Here is a 21,810-nt window from a genome sequence, read left to right on the forward strand (position 1 = left end):
CAATTTTAATAATATCCCTTCTTATTTCAACGGGTGTGACTAATTTCACGTCTTCGATAATTCTTGGTAAATTTTGGCCGAGCTTCTGGTTCTTGTTTGCGATACTGTCGCTCAAACTAGCATTTGTATTCCAGTTATCATTGTCATTGGTGCCTTTATCGAATACATCCGTAATAAGTGGTTGAACCTCGGGTTGAACCTTTTTACAACTAGAAGTAAAAGCTGTAGTGTTAGCGACGACGTTTTTGAGAACATTTGCTGTATTTTTTTCCGCCTGACCCGATTTTGTATCAATTTTATTGCTATTGTTATGCTTGCGAGGAAATAAATTTTCCTTCGAATTTTCCACAGGGTTCAAAGTCAAATGTTTTTCCTTTACGTGCTTCATAAAATTTTGACATACCCAACGAGTTTTCCTCGGTACTGATTTCCCGTATTCGGCTTTATGCGCGGTAATTTTAGTTTTACACAGGCAACACGATATTTTCCCCGAATAGGTAATTTCTTCGTCAACGTCTTCTTTGACAGATACCTCTATATACCGATTTTTAGGGCTTTCTAAATAATCTTTGAAGGTTTCTTCACCATCTGGTTGCTTAGAAAACCAATTTTTAATGAGCATGTATAATTGATCTTCTTCACTCAATAAGTCCTGTGATTTTCGTGACTGTGGATCTGATTTTTTTCCCGATACAGCTTTTAGCGTTTCCTTGGTTTCTTTTTTTGCTTTGATGTTAGTTAATTTTTCATTAATATCCTGTTCGGCCGTAGCAAAATGGTTCAACCCCTTTTCTATAATATACTTCTGAATTTCGAAGAGGCAAAACCTATGTCCTCGTAGTATGCGGAATTGTTCAGGTGTATTACTGTAGATACCGAAGAAGTCTGATTTTGTGTAACCATCTTCGCCTAACAATCCCAGCATGTCAGTTTGGGCAAATTTCTCCATTTCTAGAAAGGCTTCGCTTGAAAGGTTTTTCAGAGCGGCCGCTGAATCGAAACCCAGACAGGTGAGGAGATGCTTCAGGTACAACGGTGGATCAACTCCAAGTTCCTTCCTAATTACGACCCAAAACTTTTGTTCTTTAACATTTCCAGCGATGGTCTTCGCCATACTCTCCTTTTCTGCCTTGCTCGCTGATTCCTCCATGCCTAACTCCAAGCTAGTTTTAGATCAAACATCACAGTTACCTGCTGACATTGTGAATGTCAACTAGAGTGATTGATTCCAAAATATAGTACAATTTGTGACACTTCTGGAATGAACAATGAGTAAGGAACCAGGACAAACTGATAGAGATCTGATTTCTTAGAACTTTCAACGAAATCGTATGTTTTCATGAAGTCAATTGAAAAACGCATAATTATTGAATCTATTTGGAATTTAATTGAAATAATTGATAGTGTGTCACAATTTTTGAGCACTTGTAGATGATTCTGTCCTGCACTATGCGACAGTTAGGATTTTTCTTTTATTTTTCATTTCATAAATTGGTAGGTGGTAAAAAAATTAGGTCATATTCTTTCTTTTCTCTTGGATTGACGCAAACTTAGAAGCAATACAACGGATCGGAAATTACAACAATATCACGTCACCCATGCTAAGGTATATTTACTTATATTTATATAACAAAAACCGCTGAAATTCAATTGCCTGTAACTTTTGTACAGGTCAGCAAGAAATAATTGAATATTTGCCAGATCTAAGCGACAGATTAAATTAAGTACGTACCTTTCCGTCATTCACGTGTTGTAGCCGGCAGACTCACACAATCAAGTCGAGAAATAACGGTCCATAGGTTATACAAACAGTTGCCAATACGAATTTCAAGGTTATGTCACGAATCCGGTAAACACTGTAAAGCGCATGCGCTTGGTACTGCGCGCGCAGGTATTACATGACTATTACATGCTGTATTACACAGGTATTTCATGGTATTTCATGACTATTGCAACCACCATTACATAATATTACACGACTATTACATGGTATTTGCATGATATTGCATGACTATTACAGGGTATTACATAACTATCGCACAGTATTACACGGCGTTACACTACTATTGCATGATATTACACGAATATTTCATGGTATTGTACTGAGATTACATACCATTGCATGGACATTACATTTGCAGCTGTCCCAACTATTACATGAGTGATAAACCCCTCGACTTACCGTCTACTAATCATGTTAAAATTCGCTCAAGATTTTTATCGCTGTGACAAATCGCGTAATGTTTCGTTTCCACTGTTGATTGCGGCGGATGCAGATGTCTTTTTACAAATGGTATAGTAAAGACCCAAACTATAACTTTAGTTGCCGTTTATCAGCGAAGCGTTGGAAACTTGCAAAAAAAACCTTCGGATACGTGACTACAATTCTTTCCAAATCAGTAACTAAATTTTGTCGAAATACTTTATTGCTGGCTAGTATATTTGTGTTTGATGAAGGAAAGAGTAAGAATTGATATAAGGAAGGTTTATGATTGAATGCATAAATGCTTTATTGGGATAGCGATGAATTCAAATGTATAGCTGATCGTCAACGAAATGGATTGTTTGAATGTTGGAATTGGAGCGTATTTGATGGAGACTGGAATAGAAGTCGATTATACAAACGTTGGAATGAGAGCTGATTTGAAGAAGATTGGAATTGAAGTATACTTCATGGAGGATGGTACAGAAGTGATTTCGGGCAAAGAGTACGAGTGCATGGAAGATGCGAGAATCCAGAATAGTGGGGAATAGAGTGAGCGGAGTAAGGACGATAACGAGTGGCGTGAAGCTGGATGGAAATAAGAGGACAGGATGGAGGATGAAGGATAACCTGACTATAAGGAAGGAAGATGGGAAAGAGATGCGGATGCAACGGAACTTTGGAACTAAATGAAACATATTAAAAAAAACAAAATAAAGAGAACAAAAATTTCGGCAAATCAAAAATTTACAAAAATTTATTACAATAAATGAATGAGCTCGGAAAGTCATAATTATTCATTTGGAAAAAGTATAGGTTTGTCAGTACAACATTTAAAATCGATTCATTTCCGGTAGAACCGAAAGTTCGAATCAAACTGAACATGGTAATTTTTTCTCTGAATAGGGCCGCGTGTTGTTCGCGTCAATTGGGTTTTATTTTAGAGGTGACAGTTTTCTTTTCATTCGATCGTTGGTGAGTATAAAATGTAGGATGGACAGTTTATGTCGATCAAGAAATCATTGAGCAAGCGAGAGTGACGTCAGAATTGAATGATTATAAGAGGCATGTTGTTGAAAGGAACGAAATGCACGTTCAGGGCGGAAATAATAATTCTACGGACTTGACTCATGCTTTCCACATATTTTCAAAGCTGTGATGAATACGCATAAACAATGATATATTTTGTATTGAACTTGCGAAAAGTACTCATTCACTGCAACTTTACTTGTATTTTAGTGTATTCGTACAGTTAAAATGACGCGTTTCCTGGCGTGCAAGTTTTTACAATTATTTCTCAGTGAAATAGTTAAAGTTATTTAACGTAATTTTGAATACATGTCTATGAGTACGAGAATGTTTGACGAAATGTCAAAAATGACATGATTGGCAATTGTCCAACACTCGTAAACAGAAAACGTTCGAGCGTTATGTTAGGCTGAATAACTTTGGAAATTTTGGATTGATCTGCCCAAACTTTGTGTCTGATGATGGTCAGCGAAAATACGCGGATTCGGGAAAAGAGAATCATTCCCATTCATTCGTAGATCTAAAAGTCTGCTTATTCAACATTTCGCGCATCATCGAAACTGGTGGACCGTCGGTGCCCTTTGCTTGATGTTTTTTTGGCGCCTTACTCGGAATTGGTGAACTTCAGACGTATAAATCCTCAATGCCTTATTCTAAATTCTCCAACTTCTAATACGATAACAGAAGACGTTGCGGGAAACGAATATTGGATTAGTCGACAAATTCCTTTAGTTTCGAAAGTAAAAGTAATGGTAAACAGATTTGAACAAAGTTATGGACACATCTCCGACATTTCGTCGTGCATTATTGATTCGGTCTCGCTATTCCATACAATTTTCACACTCAGTTGGACACGCGAAACCACCCGCAGAACTCGAAGACGTTCGGAGTGACCAACGGGCTAAATTCGGTAATTGCAAAGCCACTTTATTTCGTATAAATTGTAACGACAAACTTTGTCTTGGGAAAAATTTTTATCTTCAATCGTAAGTCTATTGCATTCAGAGAGTTGACTTACAATCAACGTTTCAACTATATTTCAAGTTAGTTTGGTTACTAGTTCATCTTATTTAAACCCAGTTTGTGACACGTCTTGTTCAATTTCTATTTTTTCTCAACAATAGACTTTGTCCAGTCTTGCACTAAGTGCAGTGAGCTTGAGATGTAAAAAAGTTGATAAACCTATATGAGTTCGCAAAGAAGATCGCGCAACAATGTTTTTCCGCAAAAATTGGCATATCTAATTTTAATTTCATAAATAGCATGCAAAAAATTTGAATAATAAATACATATTACCAATTATTTTTTATTACTCTTCCTGTTTCTATAGAATCTTTCTTCAAGTGAGCTTGTTTATTCTAATGAAATGAAAAGGCTTTTAGATAGAAGGGATAAACGTCTGGCTGTGAATATTATAGAAGTGCGTGACGAGAGTGAGTACGTTACACATATATTAATGAAAGTTTCTTCATCTCATTCATGAAATATGCACACATTTTCCTTAAAATGCTGTATAATAATCTAAAAACGTGTCCAGGGAACAGTGAGATCGAGAAGTACGAAGGATTTCAATATTTCCGACAAAAAATCATTGCCCAAAATCTATTTAATCTTCAGGGAGGCGAGGACTAAAGCATTAGCTTCTAAATATTTGTTTTGATATATATATATATATATATATATAAAATACACCGTGGAATATTGTTACAGTTAATCAAGTATCGCATAATCATCATTCAAATTTAGTAGATCGTAGGAATTGACACGTGTCAGAATATAGTATAGTATAGTTCGACGCACTCCTTGATTATAGAAATCTGTTGTTAAGCACAGAAATGTGGATGTTATATTTAACACTAAGCATTTCCATGAGCTGCCTCCACTAAATTCGACTCTTCTCGTAGATATTTGAGAAAGAGGCTCCCCTTGTGGCAAAAGTCAGACAAAATGTTCTAATATCCTTATCGAATGGTTCGTTGCTACTGTACAGGATGTTCGAGGCAGTTCCTTCAAAATTGATTGGTATTATCATCTCCTGTCGCTCTATTTGGCCACCCCTTATTGCCCTGTCTCTCCATCTCCATCCTGCTATCGATAATGCAGCAGTGATTTTTGGATCAAAGCCTTCGTACTCAGCAGCTTCTGCCATTATCTTCCAGAATGACTGCTCTTCATCAGCAGCCCCCAACATCCGAGTTCGGAACCACATTTCTGCCTCTTCTGTAGTCCCTGTGAATGACCTAAACACCCTAGCTGTAGCCTTTCCGAAATTTGGAGCTAGTTTTTTTTCTCTGAGCTATTTGCATACAGGAATGGAAAGAGGGGTCTGATTCCTGAGTGCCAACATGAACAGATCGGGCCTGATGGCTAGCCATGCTTATTGTCTCCATTACCCTTCTCACCACTGCGGGAGAACCTGATGGTCCTGGTTGGGGCTCATGGTCAGGATCTCCGTAGTATGTGGTGGCAGGTTCTCCAGTAATATGGTTCCTGATAGCGCTTCTCCTACGCTCATTCGTGCATGAAGTCAACTCAGCTCTTGCTCTGCCTCTGACCGTGAGGTCATCGGTGTCCCGACTTCTGGCAGCATTCTCTAATCGCCCCTTGAGCTGATCTGCAGACAAATCTCCGATTGACATTCCAGCGAATCACCGAACAATGCTTCGCTGTTTGTGTGTTCCGTCAATGTGTGTTGGCCTTTCAATATCACGTAATATCGTTACAAGCTATCGATTTTGTATCGTTAACACCACCCCTTTAATTAAAAAGTAAGATCGGTTTATTAGCTTTGTTTAGACGGAAATTCTGTTCTGAGTCAACGTATGAGCATTTTCGCCAATTATATACCAATGATCGGGCAAATTTTGACTCCAAAAAGTGTGCACCGAGGTAGGAAAATTGATCGATTTTCAACCCTCTAAGGCTTGCAGAATATCTCACATTTTATCTGTCCGTTCTCGCCCGAAACGACTTACATATGTGAAAATTTGTAATTAAACTTGTTCCAACTATCGTTACAACGTGATTCGTAACAAGTTTTTGCATACGTTCCTACAAGTGACGAATTTCAGAATTGTAATGCTTAAAGTATTGCACAGTTATATCAAATTGATGAAATAGGCGATATTTAATTTCACAGTATTTTGCCTTGCAAATAACAAGGTACCTTTGCAGTACGAGGTTCTCCAGTAAAGATTCAAAACTTCAATCAATGAAAGATTGGTTTATAATTTAAGTTATCGAGGCTACTGCCGGTATTAATTAGATGCACTCAAACCATCATATTTATTCGCTAAAATGGAGGCCTTGAGGTTACACAAAGAGAATATTTTTCTTCATTATCCTTATACAGTAATACATTATATCTCAGAAACGAGTGCCTATTAAGTGTCAGATTTATCACTTTGATCGTTGCACTAAATTGGTAACTGTCAGAGGCACGTGCCGATAATGTATTAAATATAATTCAGTCTGCGTGATACGTGATAATATAGCTTGGACAGGCATCAAATTGATTTTTCTCTTAGAAGTTGCACATCAAAAGGTGGGGAGGTCTTGAGAGCGTCGCGATGTCATGAAACGGATCCTAAGAGCTAATCGACCTGACTGAGTACTTTGTTTCAACCCCTGTGAGTGCAAAAGATCTACTTTAAGGTCACGTAGTACGTTACTTTCACCGACCGAGAACATCTTTTATTTACAAAATTATTGTAATTCCTAGTTTTCGTCTAGCGACCTCAATATTGCATGAAAATAGTCTCACGATGGTTCATTTTACTCCTGATTCTTGCCGGAATTGCGCAAAGTATCTCGGCTATGCAGTTTTTGTTTACTGAAATGCGGGAAATGTGGGAATAGTAACACGTGTCAAAAAACCACACATGTCTTTGGAGATTTTCGGGATATGAGTAACTTTCCTGAATTCCGCTTCAAAAGAGCGATACACAGTCGAAATTTGAAATTTTTTCGTTCGTTTGTTCATTTAGTATAGGGAAAAAAAGTGTGAGTTTTCTCGGTCGGTAAGGGTAGAAGTACTACATTACCTTAAGAAACTTTCTCCGCGTGTAATTATTCGTTTATTGAATATACACTGTGGACTTTTACTGAATGGTAGTCACTTACGTCAAGCTTTTTTGTATTTCCACTCATAGAATTACGAAATTTGGCAACTAATCTGTAATATTCATAGTGATTGAAAAATTTATTACAGTAGATCGATGTTGTCATCTCTTTCAGATCATAAGACGTGATGTGTTATTTTCGCAGACTGTTAGCAACCTATGACCAACATTCTGCGACATATTTATGAATAAAATTGTCCGGAAGGTCTTGGAAAGTTGATGAATATTCGAAAATACACCAGTTTTCGTTAAAAACTTACAATTTACTTATGACGTTTGTCAGACGTGGTATAACAACGGTCCCGATTCAATTTCTCCTTACTTAGCTGACGACGAGTGAGAAATGCTCGTGGGTAAATAAATGAACTTAGAATTATTCTATTCGTCGTATGATGTTCTTAACCAGAATGTGATCTAAATCATTCATGAGAATCGTAATTATTGATCAACCTTCGATAATTAATGTTAATAAATTTCTTTTCGATCTAACCTCGAGTCGTAGATCTCATTGAATAAATTAATCGAGATTTGTACGGCATAGGTCCATTTTTAGAAGTGTTGCTAAGGATCGATGCTAAATTTGAGTTGTTTTATCGATTGCTTCATTTCGGACAGATCCAATTCCACGCTGCGTACGTATGTCGCGTTATATTAAATTCCGGAAACAGTACTGGAATCCAACGCGGAATTCGGGGAACTTTTCGAATAGTAAAACTTTCATTTTGCGATTCAATTACCCGGTAGAAGCTTTTCCGTGTAAAGTCTAATTCTCGTGTGATACGGTCAAGCTGTCGGGGCCGGGAACTTGAAAAAATACTCAGTGCTGCAGGTCGCGTCTTTTGTAACCAGGATTTATCGAGACCCCACTTTGCCACACTAGATACTAACTTTTCACTATGTTTGCCCCCCTTTTTTATTGCTAACTCTCAGTAAGGAATGAAATACCTAGAACTGTGATAATGATTCATCATTGATCTATTTTAAGAATTTTTTCTTTTTTCCGTATGGCATTGATACGTTGATCACACAGCATAACTTTGCGGGAGAAAACAGTTGGTTCGAATCTTGTAGAATCTAATCAAAACGTATCTGACCCATATCGTATGATTGAACTCTAATTTTGTCTCTGTTCAATCTGATCTAAGTAAGTATAATTTGAAATGATCACATCGTATTATTATCATATTATACATCACATTATTTGGCCCATTTTGATCCAACCTCGTTTAATCTGATCTACATATTCTGTTCTGATCCATCTGTATTTAGTCTGATTCGATCCGATACAACTGCATAACTATATTGCAATAGATATGCTGATACACAGCTATAAGGTATAATATCGAGTTGAGCTAGATTTGAGATTAGATTTCGTGAGTTCCAACTTAACATAATAGAATCTGGTCGGTCATACGTAAGATTATGTCAGTGCGGATATAACTTCTGTATCTAGTCCGTATAAGTACCAGGTCTTGTCGGATCCTGAAAGCATATCTAGTCGCATTTGACATTATACATATATACATATATTACTATAAAATAAACATTCGAGCGTGCGGAGAGTGAAAAGAAAGAAAAGATTCGTCAAATTAAGAGTCGAATACTTCAGTCATTGTGAATTATCCATTCGGTTGAGCTTTCCAAGCAATACACCAAAATAATTGTTTCAAAATTGAGTTAATAATTTGGGATAAGTTCCGTATATAAGTATATATATTTGGACCATGAAATTTATCCAATCAGATCTAAACGTACATTAACATTAGATCTGATTTAATATTATTATGCATAGCAATGTATAATTCAGATCCGTAATTGAGTTGTAGATTTTTTATATGATGTGATATAGTTGGACGTATTTTTATCTAGTCATTGTTTTCCCGGCCTGTAATTATTCCGAGCGATTTAGTGGCGTCGGAATTGTTCAGAGCTCCATTTCATTTATATTTCATGTGCCCTGACTACCTTCGTGGATAACTGACGAGCTACTGTATCGACGTTTTCATCAGACTGTCCTTGGATGGCCAGCAAATTTTCTCAACCCTCATTGAGGTCACAAACCGTTCCTAACTCATGGCATAAAAAATTTATAGCAACAATTCAATCAATTCGAGGCGTAAAAGTATCCTCTTACCTTTTCCAGACGATCGTGTATAAAATTTACCATATATGACGTATTTACAGTAAAATTTTCAGATCGATCTATTAATACCGATCATCAAAATGCTGCGAAGTCAACGGCAATTGAAGCCCTCACATTCAGAGAAAATTTTTTACTTGAAACAAAAATAAAATCGATTTGTACACTCGTTTTGTAGAAAATTTTTTCGCGGGGATACAATATTTTGTTGCGAATACCAAAATTAATGAAACAGTTGTTTCAAAATCGTGACAACTTTAATTCAATAAAGTATTCTGTCTGATAAATACAAAATCTGGATTTTGATTTACAATTAGTCAATTTAACGAAATAGTACTTTTTTCCTGGTATTATCCAAATATTAAATAAACCCCTGATAGATTCAATTAAATCGTTTCATACAGTTCCCTAAATCTATTCAGTAGATTAAGATTAGTAAAATCTACGAAATTTAAGAGTGGATCACGAGTGTAATTAATTGAATAACATTAATAAATAATATGTTACATCATAAATGTGCAAACTAAATTTGTGACAAAATACTTTCTACAACGGGTTGAAAATCCTTTGTCGGAAAGGAAGTAAGGTCATAATCAGTAGAACTAAATCATTCGTGGTCTGATACCATTGAATTAGCCTGTCAATACACAATAGCATATTTTTTTATAATTGATTGGCGTGGCTCTTAATTCATGTAGCATAAATTACAATCTGATGATACTTTTTTCAGTTACAACAATTAAACAATTATTTACAATCCTTGCACAATGATTTGACTGTGTATATCCGATTTGGCAATCGCAACAGAATTTATGAGATTGCGGTGCCGAATCTTTCCTCAGACCTTACTAAATGGTTTCGTTTTCGGCTCACTATAAAATCAACGGTTTGGTTATCTGAAAATAATATTTGACCGAATCATATTAACCCTGAAATTTCGCTGCCGGGACCGAATTTTGCTCGTTAGGACCAAATTTTTGTCCGATTCTATCGTCCCAAAAATTAACTGTCCAAAAAATTAAACTTGAACTTTCAGATTGAACGAACCACCATGCGTGTATTATACCGAATTTTTCACTTGTCTATCCACGCCGCGGGGTTGAAGTTACGAAAACTCCTTATTACGAATTATTTACTGGCGAAACTTGAAGTGAAGAAATCAAGCTTTAACCAAACTAAAAACTTTCGAAACGTCGAAACCACGCCGGCTCAAAGTTTCGAATTGCAAGATTTCGAAAATTCAAGTTACGATAGAGCAAAATTCCATAAGTTAAAATATGCTCACACAGAGTAGTTTACTCAACGAGTGAGTGTAAACAATCAAAACGACCAGGACACCGAACGCAAATACATCGAAAATCCAAGACAACGAAAGCTCGAAGTGGTGAAATTTCACCAAAATAGAAATTCACAGAACTGAAAATCTTCGATCGCGATCGTTCGAAATATCAGTGTTTCAGATTTTAAAATTTTCCGATCATCATTGTTTCGTCCAAGTTTGAATACTTCGCTTGAAGTTTCGCCAAAAAAAAAAAAAAAAAAATTCGAAATTTGGCGCTTTCGGAACTTTTCAACTATCCACGAGACTTTCTATTTATTACTATTTTTCATTTCCATTAGGTCCTCGAACAGTTACGCCAACTTGTGCGCGTGATTTCAGGCGAGAGTTTTTAATTAAACTTGTAGCTGTAACACTTGTACAACTATGTTTATATCCTTGCAATATAAACCTATATAGGTACGTACGTACGTACGTATGGCTGGTCTATTTTTCTCTGTGTGCGACTCGACGTACCTACACAACACATTACTTGTACCCACTGTAAACCTCGCAAACTATTCGCCGTTTCGTGTTCAGGTTTAGGTTGTAACCTCCTCCCTGCTCGGTCAGGAAGTAGAATCTACCCACGTGAAGTGACCCGTACGGGACAATATCCAATAATTCCGCGTCCACGTTCGTCGCGTTGAGCAATCCAGTCCGTTCATTTCTGTGCTTGGTGAAACGGCTGTATTACCCGTACGTGTAGCCGATGGAATTTTATTCCACTGTAGGAATGTTTCCCTTTTTTTTGTTTCTTTTTTTTTTTTTTTCTTCTCCATCGTTTGCATAACCTACGTTTCGTTCTTTTTTCTCATTTCGTTTTATCATAGTTCCAAAATGACAAGAGCACAATCGGTGAAACGAGGTCAACGACGCGACGCACTGTACTCGCTATCACGTTTCCCCTCGCTTTTCTTCCTTGATATTTCGTTGAAGTTTCATCCACGTTTACTTTTCACTTTATTTTTAGCGTAGTTTCTAATTGATTCCTTATCCTGAATATCTGCCGTTGGAAGGTGTGAAATTAAGATGCGTAGGAGAAATTCGAGACTCGTTGATTTTAATTGATTCTCGCGATGTTGATAACCTGTACCTTTTTCTTTTTTTAATCTATTATTTTACCCTATTTCCGTTAGTTGACACTCGGTGCAGTGGGCTGTCAGGGAGATAACGGAATTTATAATTTGACGACCACCAAGGAAATTGCTGTGCAAAAATAAGAACAGAAAGAATACTCTGACTCTGGGTTAAAGTCAAGGGAAAAATGTTGCTTTTTTTTTATCACGCAATTTTAGTTTTACTATCATAGCGTATGACACGTCCTTGCATTAGGCATTTCACGTTTACTCTTTCACTTTGAAATGGTAAAATTTTTTTACCAACCAACTTTTAGCGTTTGGAAAGGTGAAATTTGTTGTATGGTATTTTTTTTTTTCTATCAACTTGATAAAATACTTGTATATCAAAAATTCATTATATATGGTCACAATTACCACATGAATCTTGAATAACGACGAATAACTTAGAACACAATACACTTTTCCTTGGAAATTGCACAAGTTTTCTGAATTATTCAGATCTAGTGTTTCTATGGTGAATGCACATGTCCCAACATGGCGTAACGAATTTCGCACATTTTTTACATTGTGGAATTCATAATAACGGCAATTTGTACATATAACATATGACATAGCAAATAAGACACCTGGAAAATCTGTAAAACCTGGAAATGTCGTGGAATTTTTTTCCCGAAAATATCTGGCGAACCTGTAACTATTTGCTATGACTTGGATTCATTTGAGTGAAAATCGAAGATCGTTGGGGAAAACTTAATACTTGATTGTTGTGAAACGAACGTGAGACAATGCCAGAACAGTATTCGCTTGTAGCGTATCTTCTTTTTTCGTATTTTCAGAAATCTTTATTAAAGATCGCGATTCAGATTGTCGAGCTTCTAATTAACGGGGTCAAATTAATCATCAATTAAGTCCGGCCCTCGAGACTGCGGTGCATTCATTCCGCACGAATTGCTTCGGCATGCGAAGAGTTACTAATTAGTGCCGACCATCCCACGAGAAAAGCAGCAGATCATTCTACTGTTCGTACTGCTTACTGTCTGGACAGTCGCAAGCAAGACTTTTGCTCTGGTGGAAGTTTCCACGGCACAACTGTCCCCGTAAATGAGTTTTTTCAACAACGAGACGTGCCGCTAAAGTTTCTCTCGACAAACCGTTCGTTCAACATTTCATTCGTATAAGTTTGAGAATTTTTCATAAATATCGTAACTTTCACGTTATCCATCAGCGGATTATTGAGTCGTTTTTTGTTCAAATTTAACTTGAAGTTGAAAATATCAACTGGCAGAATATTAGAAACAAAGCGAGGCCATGAAATTCCGGTTCTTTCATCGTACGAAATATATATTTGACGTACATTTATGGACAATCAAGATGCCGTTGATCATTTGATAGATTTTCAAATTCATTGCAATCTACTTTCTTTCAGAGGCTTTGATCGAAAGACCAGGTGTGTGAAAAAGGTGAAACTATTTATCTGTAATTGTTTTTCAATGCTACGTTATGCTCGTTATCAAAAACAACACAGTAACAAAACCAACCTTGACTTTAACGTTCATAATTCGTGTATACGTATATTATGTATATCATTATAGGTACATCTTTATTCTGAAGCGAATAATGGCAAGTTAAATGATTTCTAACAAAACAACGCTTCAATCTGTAATGAAACTTTGTGACCGCGACTCAAGAGATTGGAGTGAAATGTTGTATCTACTTTTATGGCATGTGGGGATATTTTTCTTTAAGATATTCCGTGCTAACGTAGAGTCTTGTCAGTTTTCCGAGCTCGGAATTAAATTCCCTGACTGTGTATTATAGGATGGAATACGGGTAAGAAAGTAGGGGAAGAAGAAAGGGGGACGGGGACGAGAATCTTTTTCAGTCAACCGGAAAGTGACACTTTCATCGAGTATGAAGCAGGTTGGCAATTTAAATTTGTATTGCAAAGCAAGAATTCTGTAACTGAAAGGCGAAAGAACTTTTCAGTAATGGGTTTTCTCTGTTTGCTACTTTTTTTTAAATGAATATTTGAGCAGATCTCAACACTCAACTGCGTGGAATATTATTGTACAACTCGCTGTGTACATCATACATTAATTTTGTTTCTTACTTATTCTACCCATTCGTATCTACTTATAGTAGGCGTTGAAAATTCAATAATCACATTCGTAGATATACCAAAAATTGAGGTTAAATGTATTATCGACTCACAAACACCACTACCTTGTTTGAAAAATAAATTCCTGATCACGATATCATTTTTCTCGTCTCTACTGCTTCTGTATCCTCAGCCTCGTATAACGTATTCAATAAGCCGTAGGTGCTACATAAATTAATTGATAGTTCATCGCTTTGGAATAATTGGTAAAATTCTTGAAGCAAGTGGAGTACAACACGGTGAACTATCTTATGTCGGAAAAGACACCCATGGCGATCTATTTGGGTTGATACGAATGAATCTGTCTTTAATCGCAAAATAAATTCGATGCATTGAGCAGGAAATTACAAAAATTTTGGTACTATTTAAATTCAATTTGTTTAAACTTCTGATTCCAAATAGTTCTATCCGTCGCCTATTTTTGTTCAATAGTAAATTATCAAAATCTGAAATTGGGTATTTGCGAAACTTTGATTCAAGCGTTGAAATATTTTCAACGGCGAATGTCTGAAATTTTTGTTTTTGAAAAGCTCGCCCATAAGATAAAACACGGAATTACCATGACCCACATGGTGACTCCGTCGTGAGACATCTTCTATGTGAATTTTTTAGTCATACGTTTAATCTTTATTTCGGAAGTTTTGGACGCCTGTTTTGCAACTACATCCGAGCCCATAGCTCATCAAAATCGATTGGCTCATATAAGTCAAAGTGAATTTTCTATCATGCAGGTATTTTTGTCGAAATAAAATATCATGTATTGTGAAATAGTCATTCCTCCAAGTTCAGCAATAAATTAATCGAAATGAACGAGTGAAGAAAGAAATATTTGGGATATCGTCTCAAGTTGAAACCAGAAACTTGATAAAACTTGATCGATATCAGAGATACAATATTTTGAACCAGTTCGGTTCAAGCACAAATTATCCAAACGCATCCGTGCTTTGAATGTAAATGTGGGAAAATTAGAAATTCTCGTATGTTACCCAGAAATTCAGTTTGTGTTTCACGAGCATAGGTAGATATAATTAAGCAGGCGCGCTTAATTCAATTTATGAAGGCAATAAAGCGTAAGGCAACGCTATGATTTGAAAATATAAGAGATATCTGTTATTACCCAGAAAAATGGGGTCAACGATTTACGTTTATTTCTGATTCTATTCTCACCATTTTTATGCATTGGGAAATCCATGCGGACCGGACCAATGTCTGACCTCCATTTTTAACTTTGTTCCTTGAAATCTTTCTTTAACAAGACTCTTTGGGATAAATTCGTTTGCTCAAATCTACATTTCACAAATAGAAGTAAACTATTAACCAAACTTTCGAAATCGTCGAACATAAAACCTTCAAGACTAGGTGGGAGACAAATCAATCCTTTTACCGTTGTAAAGAATAAGTATAATTTATTTGTGAAGTAAGGCTTCAACATATAATTCCATGTGATGGAAATTTGTTCAAATTTCAATATTGACGGAAAATTTGGCAAATGAAATAAAGAAATTCTCGAACAAAATGAATATTGACAAAAATATTGTACACATGTATTACGAGTTCGTAGTTGGTTTTCAGTGAACCCTAAGAGCAAATCCATATCGAATTAATAATTATGATTAATTGTCACAAATTCAGGGACTGAAAAGTTCATTCTGTTTGCAGATACAGACACGTCGAGTACTATTTAATTACAGGAAGCGGGAAAAAGTTGGAATAGGTTTCAATTAGATTTTTTTTATTCCGAGCATATATACTGGCCCAAGTGTTACAAACTTTCGTACGATCCTGATGGAGTTGAAGTTTAATAATAATAATTATGAAGTTGATGTATGATAAAAATATTCTGCAGAACTAGGAATTTTAATCAGAAGAAAGTACTTTTCTTCAAATCAGCGAATCAATGTAATCATAAATACAGGAATAAGATGCTCAGCGCAAACGACGATCGTCAAACTGTTTTTTAGTCTCCAATCACATTCATCGAAAGCGGCTGCAAAAATTACCTGTTCAACGGCTTTGAAAACCCGGATGAGGTTGAGACCGGCCAGCTTCTGGACATCCTTTTCTGACCAGCCCCTTGCCAAAAGCTCTGCGAAAAGGTCTGGATATTTGCTTACGTCCTCCAAACCGACGGGAGTCCTAAAACACGAAAAGAGGGGAAAAAAGTGATGAAAAGTTCAAATGATGAAAATAATCCTGACGCGTTACAGATACCAAGTGAACTCTAATGCTCAAAGTAACGCACTATTCCTCGAGAATTAAAAAAAAAATTTTTTTGAAACGCATTCTCAGGTACTTGCAAATGCATTTTACTTTATATAAACCCACGTGAAACAAGGACTGAGTTGTAGCGATATTTTTCTTTGAACTAGGCCAAGTTCCTCGGTACAAATTTTATTTTTTTACTTAAATAAGGCTTTAACGTCAATTTATTACTGCACAAGCATTAAATTGTCGCAACAGTTAAAAGGAAATATATTAATCGTGATCGTAACGAGAAAGAATAGTAACAGATACTAAACTTTCCGGTAACGGCTACAAAACTAATTTTCATTTTGTACTTAGAACTATATTTTTCGATTGTGGTAAAAAACGAAAATAAAAAAAATTTTCTCTCCGTGTAGACACTCATTTTATAATGCGAAGCTTGTCAACGAATTATGACCCAACGCGACCACAATTCGTTAAGTAACGACGTCGATGCTGATCCGTCGTTGCGTTGTTTCCCTCAGGATTCGAAGACAAGAAATATTGCTTGCGACTTCATTTCAAGAATATTTATTCAGTTATTCCTACTCTGATTTTAGATAAGATTACCGTTTTCAATCACGTTGAAATTTAATAAAGATGAAAAATGTCCGCGGATTCAACGACTTGTTGTTGAAAGCGACTCATCGCCGAAACGTCTTCTCGCCGAGTGAACGAGAATCCGGTACACCGGAATCACGAATCAATTTTATGACTAGCGCAGTTTTTATTTTCCCTACTCGTTCGACTTTCCTAATCTCTCGACATACGTTACATCTTTCCGAGGCATCGCTCTTGTAGCTCACCAACATGTGTCGCCATGTGTCCGTTACAAAGCGATCAATACATTCTTTTTGCGTTAATTTCACCGTAATAAAATACAGTAAGCATGCGTAAGTTTTGTCTTTCGTGTGTGGTTGCGCGTGTGTTCTTTAAGGGATTTTTCACTCGGCGGAAGTTAGGGGAAAGGTAGTCTTCGCCTGGTTAGCGAAGCGGTGAATGCGAGGGGCTCGAATCCCGTTGTCGCGGGGAACTCCTACAAAATTCTCCTTTATAAGAGGTTTCATCAAACCGCGGGGCAGCTACCAGTGGAAGGTGTACTCCCCGATGGTAAGCCGCATCCATCGGATGATTTTTTTACCCAGGGGTTCGCTAAGTGGTTCTTTGTGTGCTTACAATGGCAAACTCGCTGGAATAGAATGCTTTTCATGCCTAAGGTATAAAGTGTATACACATTTACACACAAGTAGGATTACACTTGCTGATATACCGTAAGTACACTTAAAACGTAACGAGTAAGGGGTGCACATCACAGCTTATTCACCGGATACGTACAAATATTATATCCGCGGATTAAATCGCACGGACTCTCGGCAGACATTTTTTAGAGAGAATATGTTTACGGCTCGTCCAATGCTCTTCTCTTATCTTCAAAATTCGTACAGACGATGTCGATGTTTCGTTACTGTTGCTTCTCATTTTGCGGAACGGAATTAATCCAGCGTAAATATCACAACGAGCATATTCGATGTTCTGTCGTCCGATGGTTTTATCCTTATCTGTCGTTCTCAATTAAATTATGTACCCATACGTGTACTGTCATTTGAAATTAGTACATTTCATCTTGAATCGAGAGGAACACGATTAGATATTCTTCACTTTGTACACGAGAGTTCGACAAATTTTGTAAAATTATTGGAAGGCTCGAGTACTGTTGTGAAGTATTTTTTTTTACATTAGGATTTCTTTTCAAATTTCATGTACTAATCAAATTACGTCCTCACGAACATTAATCCGCGAAGTACATATTGTTTATGTAGACGATTATATATTTATTACGTTTGGTAGAAATGAATATAATGTATTTTTAAAAGGCTCGTTTATTCAAAACTAGCAATACGTATTAGCTCGTTTGACGGTTAACGATAGAATGTTTTTTATAACAATAATAACAGTTGGTACGGTAACCCAGTAATTCATTTTTTCGTGACACGCTTTTATCTTGAAAGACTAGAATTCTCATATTTAAATATATGTATAGGATGAGTAAGTATCGTAGTTACATATATCTAAACTGAAAGGTATAAATCGATGAATGATCGTTACACGAACAAACATATTATTATAAAGTTGTAGTTGAACATAAAATAATGCATAGATCAATACGCAACGTACGAGTATTGTAAGTATTCTTTTTACGTCAGGATTTCTTTACCTCAAATTAAAGCGGTGTAAACGAGAATATGGCTCATCCGACGTAAAAAGTTATTCCACTTTCGCCCATTTATGCCTGGTTTATGACTGTTCGTAACAAGTAATTTCTCTTGTCAGGCTGCAAGTAGGAAGTCGATAACACTTCTGTAGTTTTGCGTTCCGCCTCGATAAGGAAACGATGACGTAATATTTGCTCGCTCGGTAGTATGCGAAGGGATAAACGTGACGCCACGCTTATTGTGTTCGTTAAAAATGGTGTATGCGTTTTCACGCCAAAAGATCTAAAGCACGTTTCAGAGGCAGTTTCACCGCGTAGATAAGACTACTGGTTGCCGTTTTTCCTTCGCGACATTTTTACAGCCTTCAAAGCGTTCTAAGGGGCTCTTCAACGCTTGAGCTTTTGGCGGAAACGTCCGGGGGCAACAGAATTTAATAGTAATGTATAACCAGTATAACTGCGTACCTTTGAGTCGGCGAGGAATCGGGCGGAATATTTAATGATGTATTATGTAAAGATGAGTCAATTTCGCTGCATCAGAAATTATATTTAGGCGAAATATTAATTTCGGGAGAATTATCCAGACGGAATTCAAATTTCTCGTTCATATGCCATCAAAGAACCGCAACCCTTGCAGATTTGAATCAAATCTCGCGGTGTAAATATTTTTTCCAACGAATTTCGATTCTGTATCTCGCAACTAAGATATCCGATTTTTTTCAGAAATTTCCTAAATCTGTAACAAAAGTTATACGCATTTTCATTAGAGTGGACACGTAATGGATGTCAAGTTTAAAACTTTGAATTAATAGATGCCGAGATTGTATTTTTTTTTTTTTCATGAAATTTGAAACATAAAGTACAAATATTTTTTTCGAGACAATGCATTAATTTTAAATAACCTGCAAAATTAGAAATGAGATTGAATATTACACGCATGTTTTTTCACCTTCTTTAGCTGCACTTTTCCGACTAGAAAACGTACTTAAATTACAAGACAGTCTTCAATATATTTTTTTTCAGACAGGTATTGGAACTTTTGACAAAAATCAACTCTTGAAAAGAAATTCTGACGGGTGAAAGTTTAGTCATGAACTTTTTAGATTCATGTCTACTGAAATGGACAACCGTCCTGAAAAGGTTAAAGATGAAGTAGGATAATAATTCGATAATTTTATGCGTCACCGGTCATCCTTAACAACGTGCATTTGTTTCTATCACTTTGTCACATCGAACTCACAAAGTAGCAGCTACGCTCGATCGACAAATTTGACGTATCATTTTGGGCCGTCGACCCTTGTCCTTGAAGCATGATATTCAAAGATCCCTGATTAATTGATTTAGGATGAAGGGTTTGGAAGCTGTCCCACTTTAAAAAGAGAGAGTTACCCAAAGCACATGAACAGACAATCCGGGTTGAGTGGGCAATTAGTCATGGTTCGCGTTAGCCTTAGTCATCTGCACTGGAACTCGTGATATCCAATGATTGATGCATCCAGAATTGATGAACTTAAGCTTGTTGAATTTGTCGAATGGTAGAAGCAAGAAGGCACATCCCCTTTGTTTGTGGAGTTCGAGGTTACGCCTTGTCGAAAATATGATGAATCGCTTCGAATCGTACTAATGTGTTGCAGACGTCTCGAACCAGGCTTTGATGGGCGTTCAGAATTGGCGCAAGACTCTCAATCTGACGTCACGGTAAGAAACATCACATTGATATGGATTCGATTTTATCATCTGCTTGCATCAGCAAAGAGTAATGAAATTTCCGTAATACTCAGTTCACGTTCGCTTTGGGACAACTGTTTGATTGAAGAATTTGCTACGGTTCACCCTTGTGTAGATTTGGTGGTTTACATTCAATCAGTCGTATACTGAAATCACTACTTTGTATTTCAAATTTTCACCTCGATCTGGTGAAGAGCACTTCCACCTGTACCGACGTGAATTCCAAACAGAAATTTTTATCAGGCTCAGATAAGGCCATGGCTTGCCTTACTACCTGATCAGGTACACATCGGGATATCTGTTAGGGCCTGACCAGAAACGTATCGTGCCCTTCTAGAATGCCCTGATCATCTTGATTTCAGGTGTGATGGTCAGACTCAATTTAAAATAAAATACGTCCCGATTTCCCTCTTTCGTTGTATTCGTTTCATAAATTTAACAGTATCATATTTGTGTAACTTTGTGCCATCTTCGATGTGATGATTCGAAAATTGCTAAGTCAGAATCGATAATATCAATTGATTGCTCAGCTGCATATAATAACTACATGTATCGGACTGGCTATTTAATAAGCTATTTTAATTTTTTGAGCTCCAACGTCTTTTACGCGCCAGTCGACCTGAAAAACTGATTCATTTTCATCGCATGTTTCGCATGATACGTCGCAAAAGGCAGATAAAACTAGAACTTCGCCGAAATAAAATGTAATAGTTTTGGTGCTTCTGCGTTACAAGATAAATTTTATTTCTTCAATGGTATACAAGCCATTCCGTGTCAACTTACCGATTTCTTTCAATCCGATGGAAAAAAATAGTAACCAAAGTCCTAAATATTTACAGCATTAGCCATGCTGAATTCCAAAATTGTAAGCTCAGAATCGATTCCAGTCACTTCACAAACTACTAAGATATCGGGGTCCGGAAGATTTCACGATCGTAAAAGAAACTCCGCCAGACACCGTTCGGCAATTTGAGGGGGTGGTTTTTGTTATAGATGCAACCGAAATTTATTGAAACGAAAAAATTCCTATTTTGTCGCTCAGAAAGAGCTTTGTAATGTTAAATAAGACGAATTAAAGCAAAACAGTGCGATTCTCATGGGAATTCGGCTGTACGTGTGTAGGGGTAGTTCACCCCCTGAGTGACGTTATTTCGAAAAACGCAAAAACGTACCCCCTACTTTTTTCTGTTGTTTCAAATGCAATTAATTTGATTGTAATCCGAACAATAGTTTCTTATTTGTAAAAATTTTTCAACTTTAAACCTCTGTAATTTTCGAATATTCAACCCCGTCGTAACCGGACGAAACGCATTTTTCATTATTCGCCATAGGAGTTATTCTCCAATTGGTTTCATTCAAACATCTCAACTGGCAGTGTGCGAAACTATGAAACAACCACTGAGGATGCCAAACTTTGGGGCTTGATTTCACCGCTTTAAACCGTTTATCCGCCGATAAAAAAAAATATGTGTCGCTTAGATTTCGATGAAGAACAACATATCATTAAATGGACGAATTTGGGCGGGGACTCCTCAGGCAGTTTCCTTGTTAGATATGCAATGTTAACCTTTTATT

The 21,810-nt window shown here is 36.7% G+C and overlaps 1 protein-coding gene across 1 annotated transcript in view; it reads right to left on the bottom strand.

Moving 5' to 3' along the window:
- The window catches only part of LOC124180015 (dipeptidase 1), a 141,339-nt gene that overhangs the window by 8,055 nt on the left and 111,474 nt on the right, over positions 1-21,810 (bottom strand). The window contains exon 10 of the mRNA XM_046564988.1: positions 16,052-16,187. Within this exon, the coding sequence (XP_046420944.1) occupies positions 16,052-16,187 (136 nt within the window). The remainder of the gene's footprint in view (positions 1-16,051; positions 16,188-21,810) is intronic.

This window comes from Neodiprion fabricii, chromosome 1 (assembly GCF_021155785.1).
Source record: "Neodiprion fabricii isolate iyNeoFabr1 chromosome 1, iyNeoFabr1.1, whole genome shotgun sequence".
NCBI lineage: Eukaryota > Metazoa > Arthropoda > Insecta > Hymenoptera > Diprionidae > Neodiprion > Neodiprion fabricii.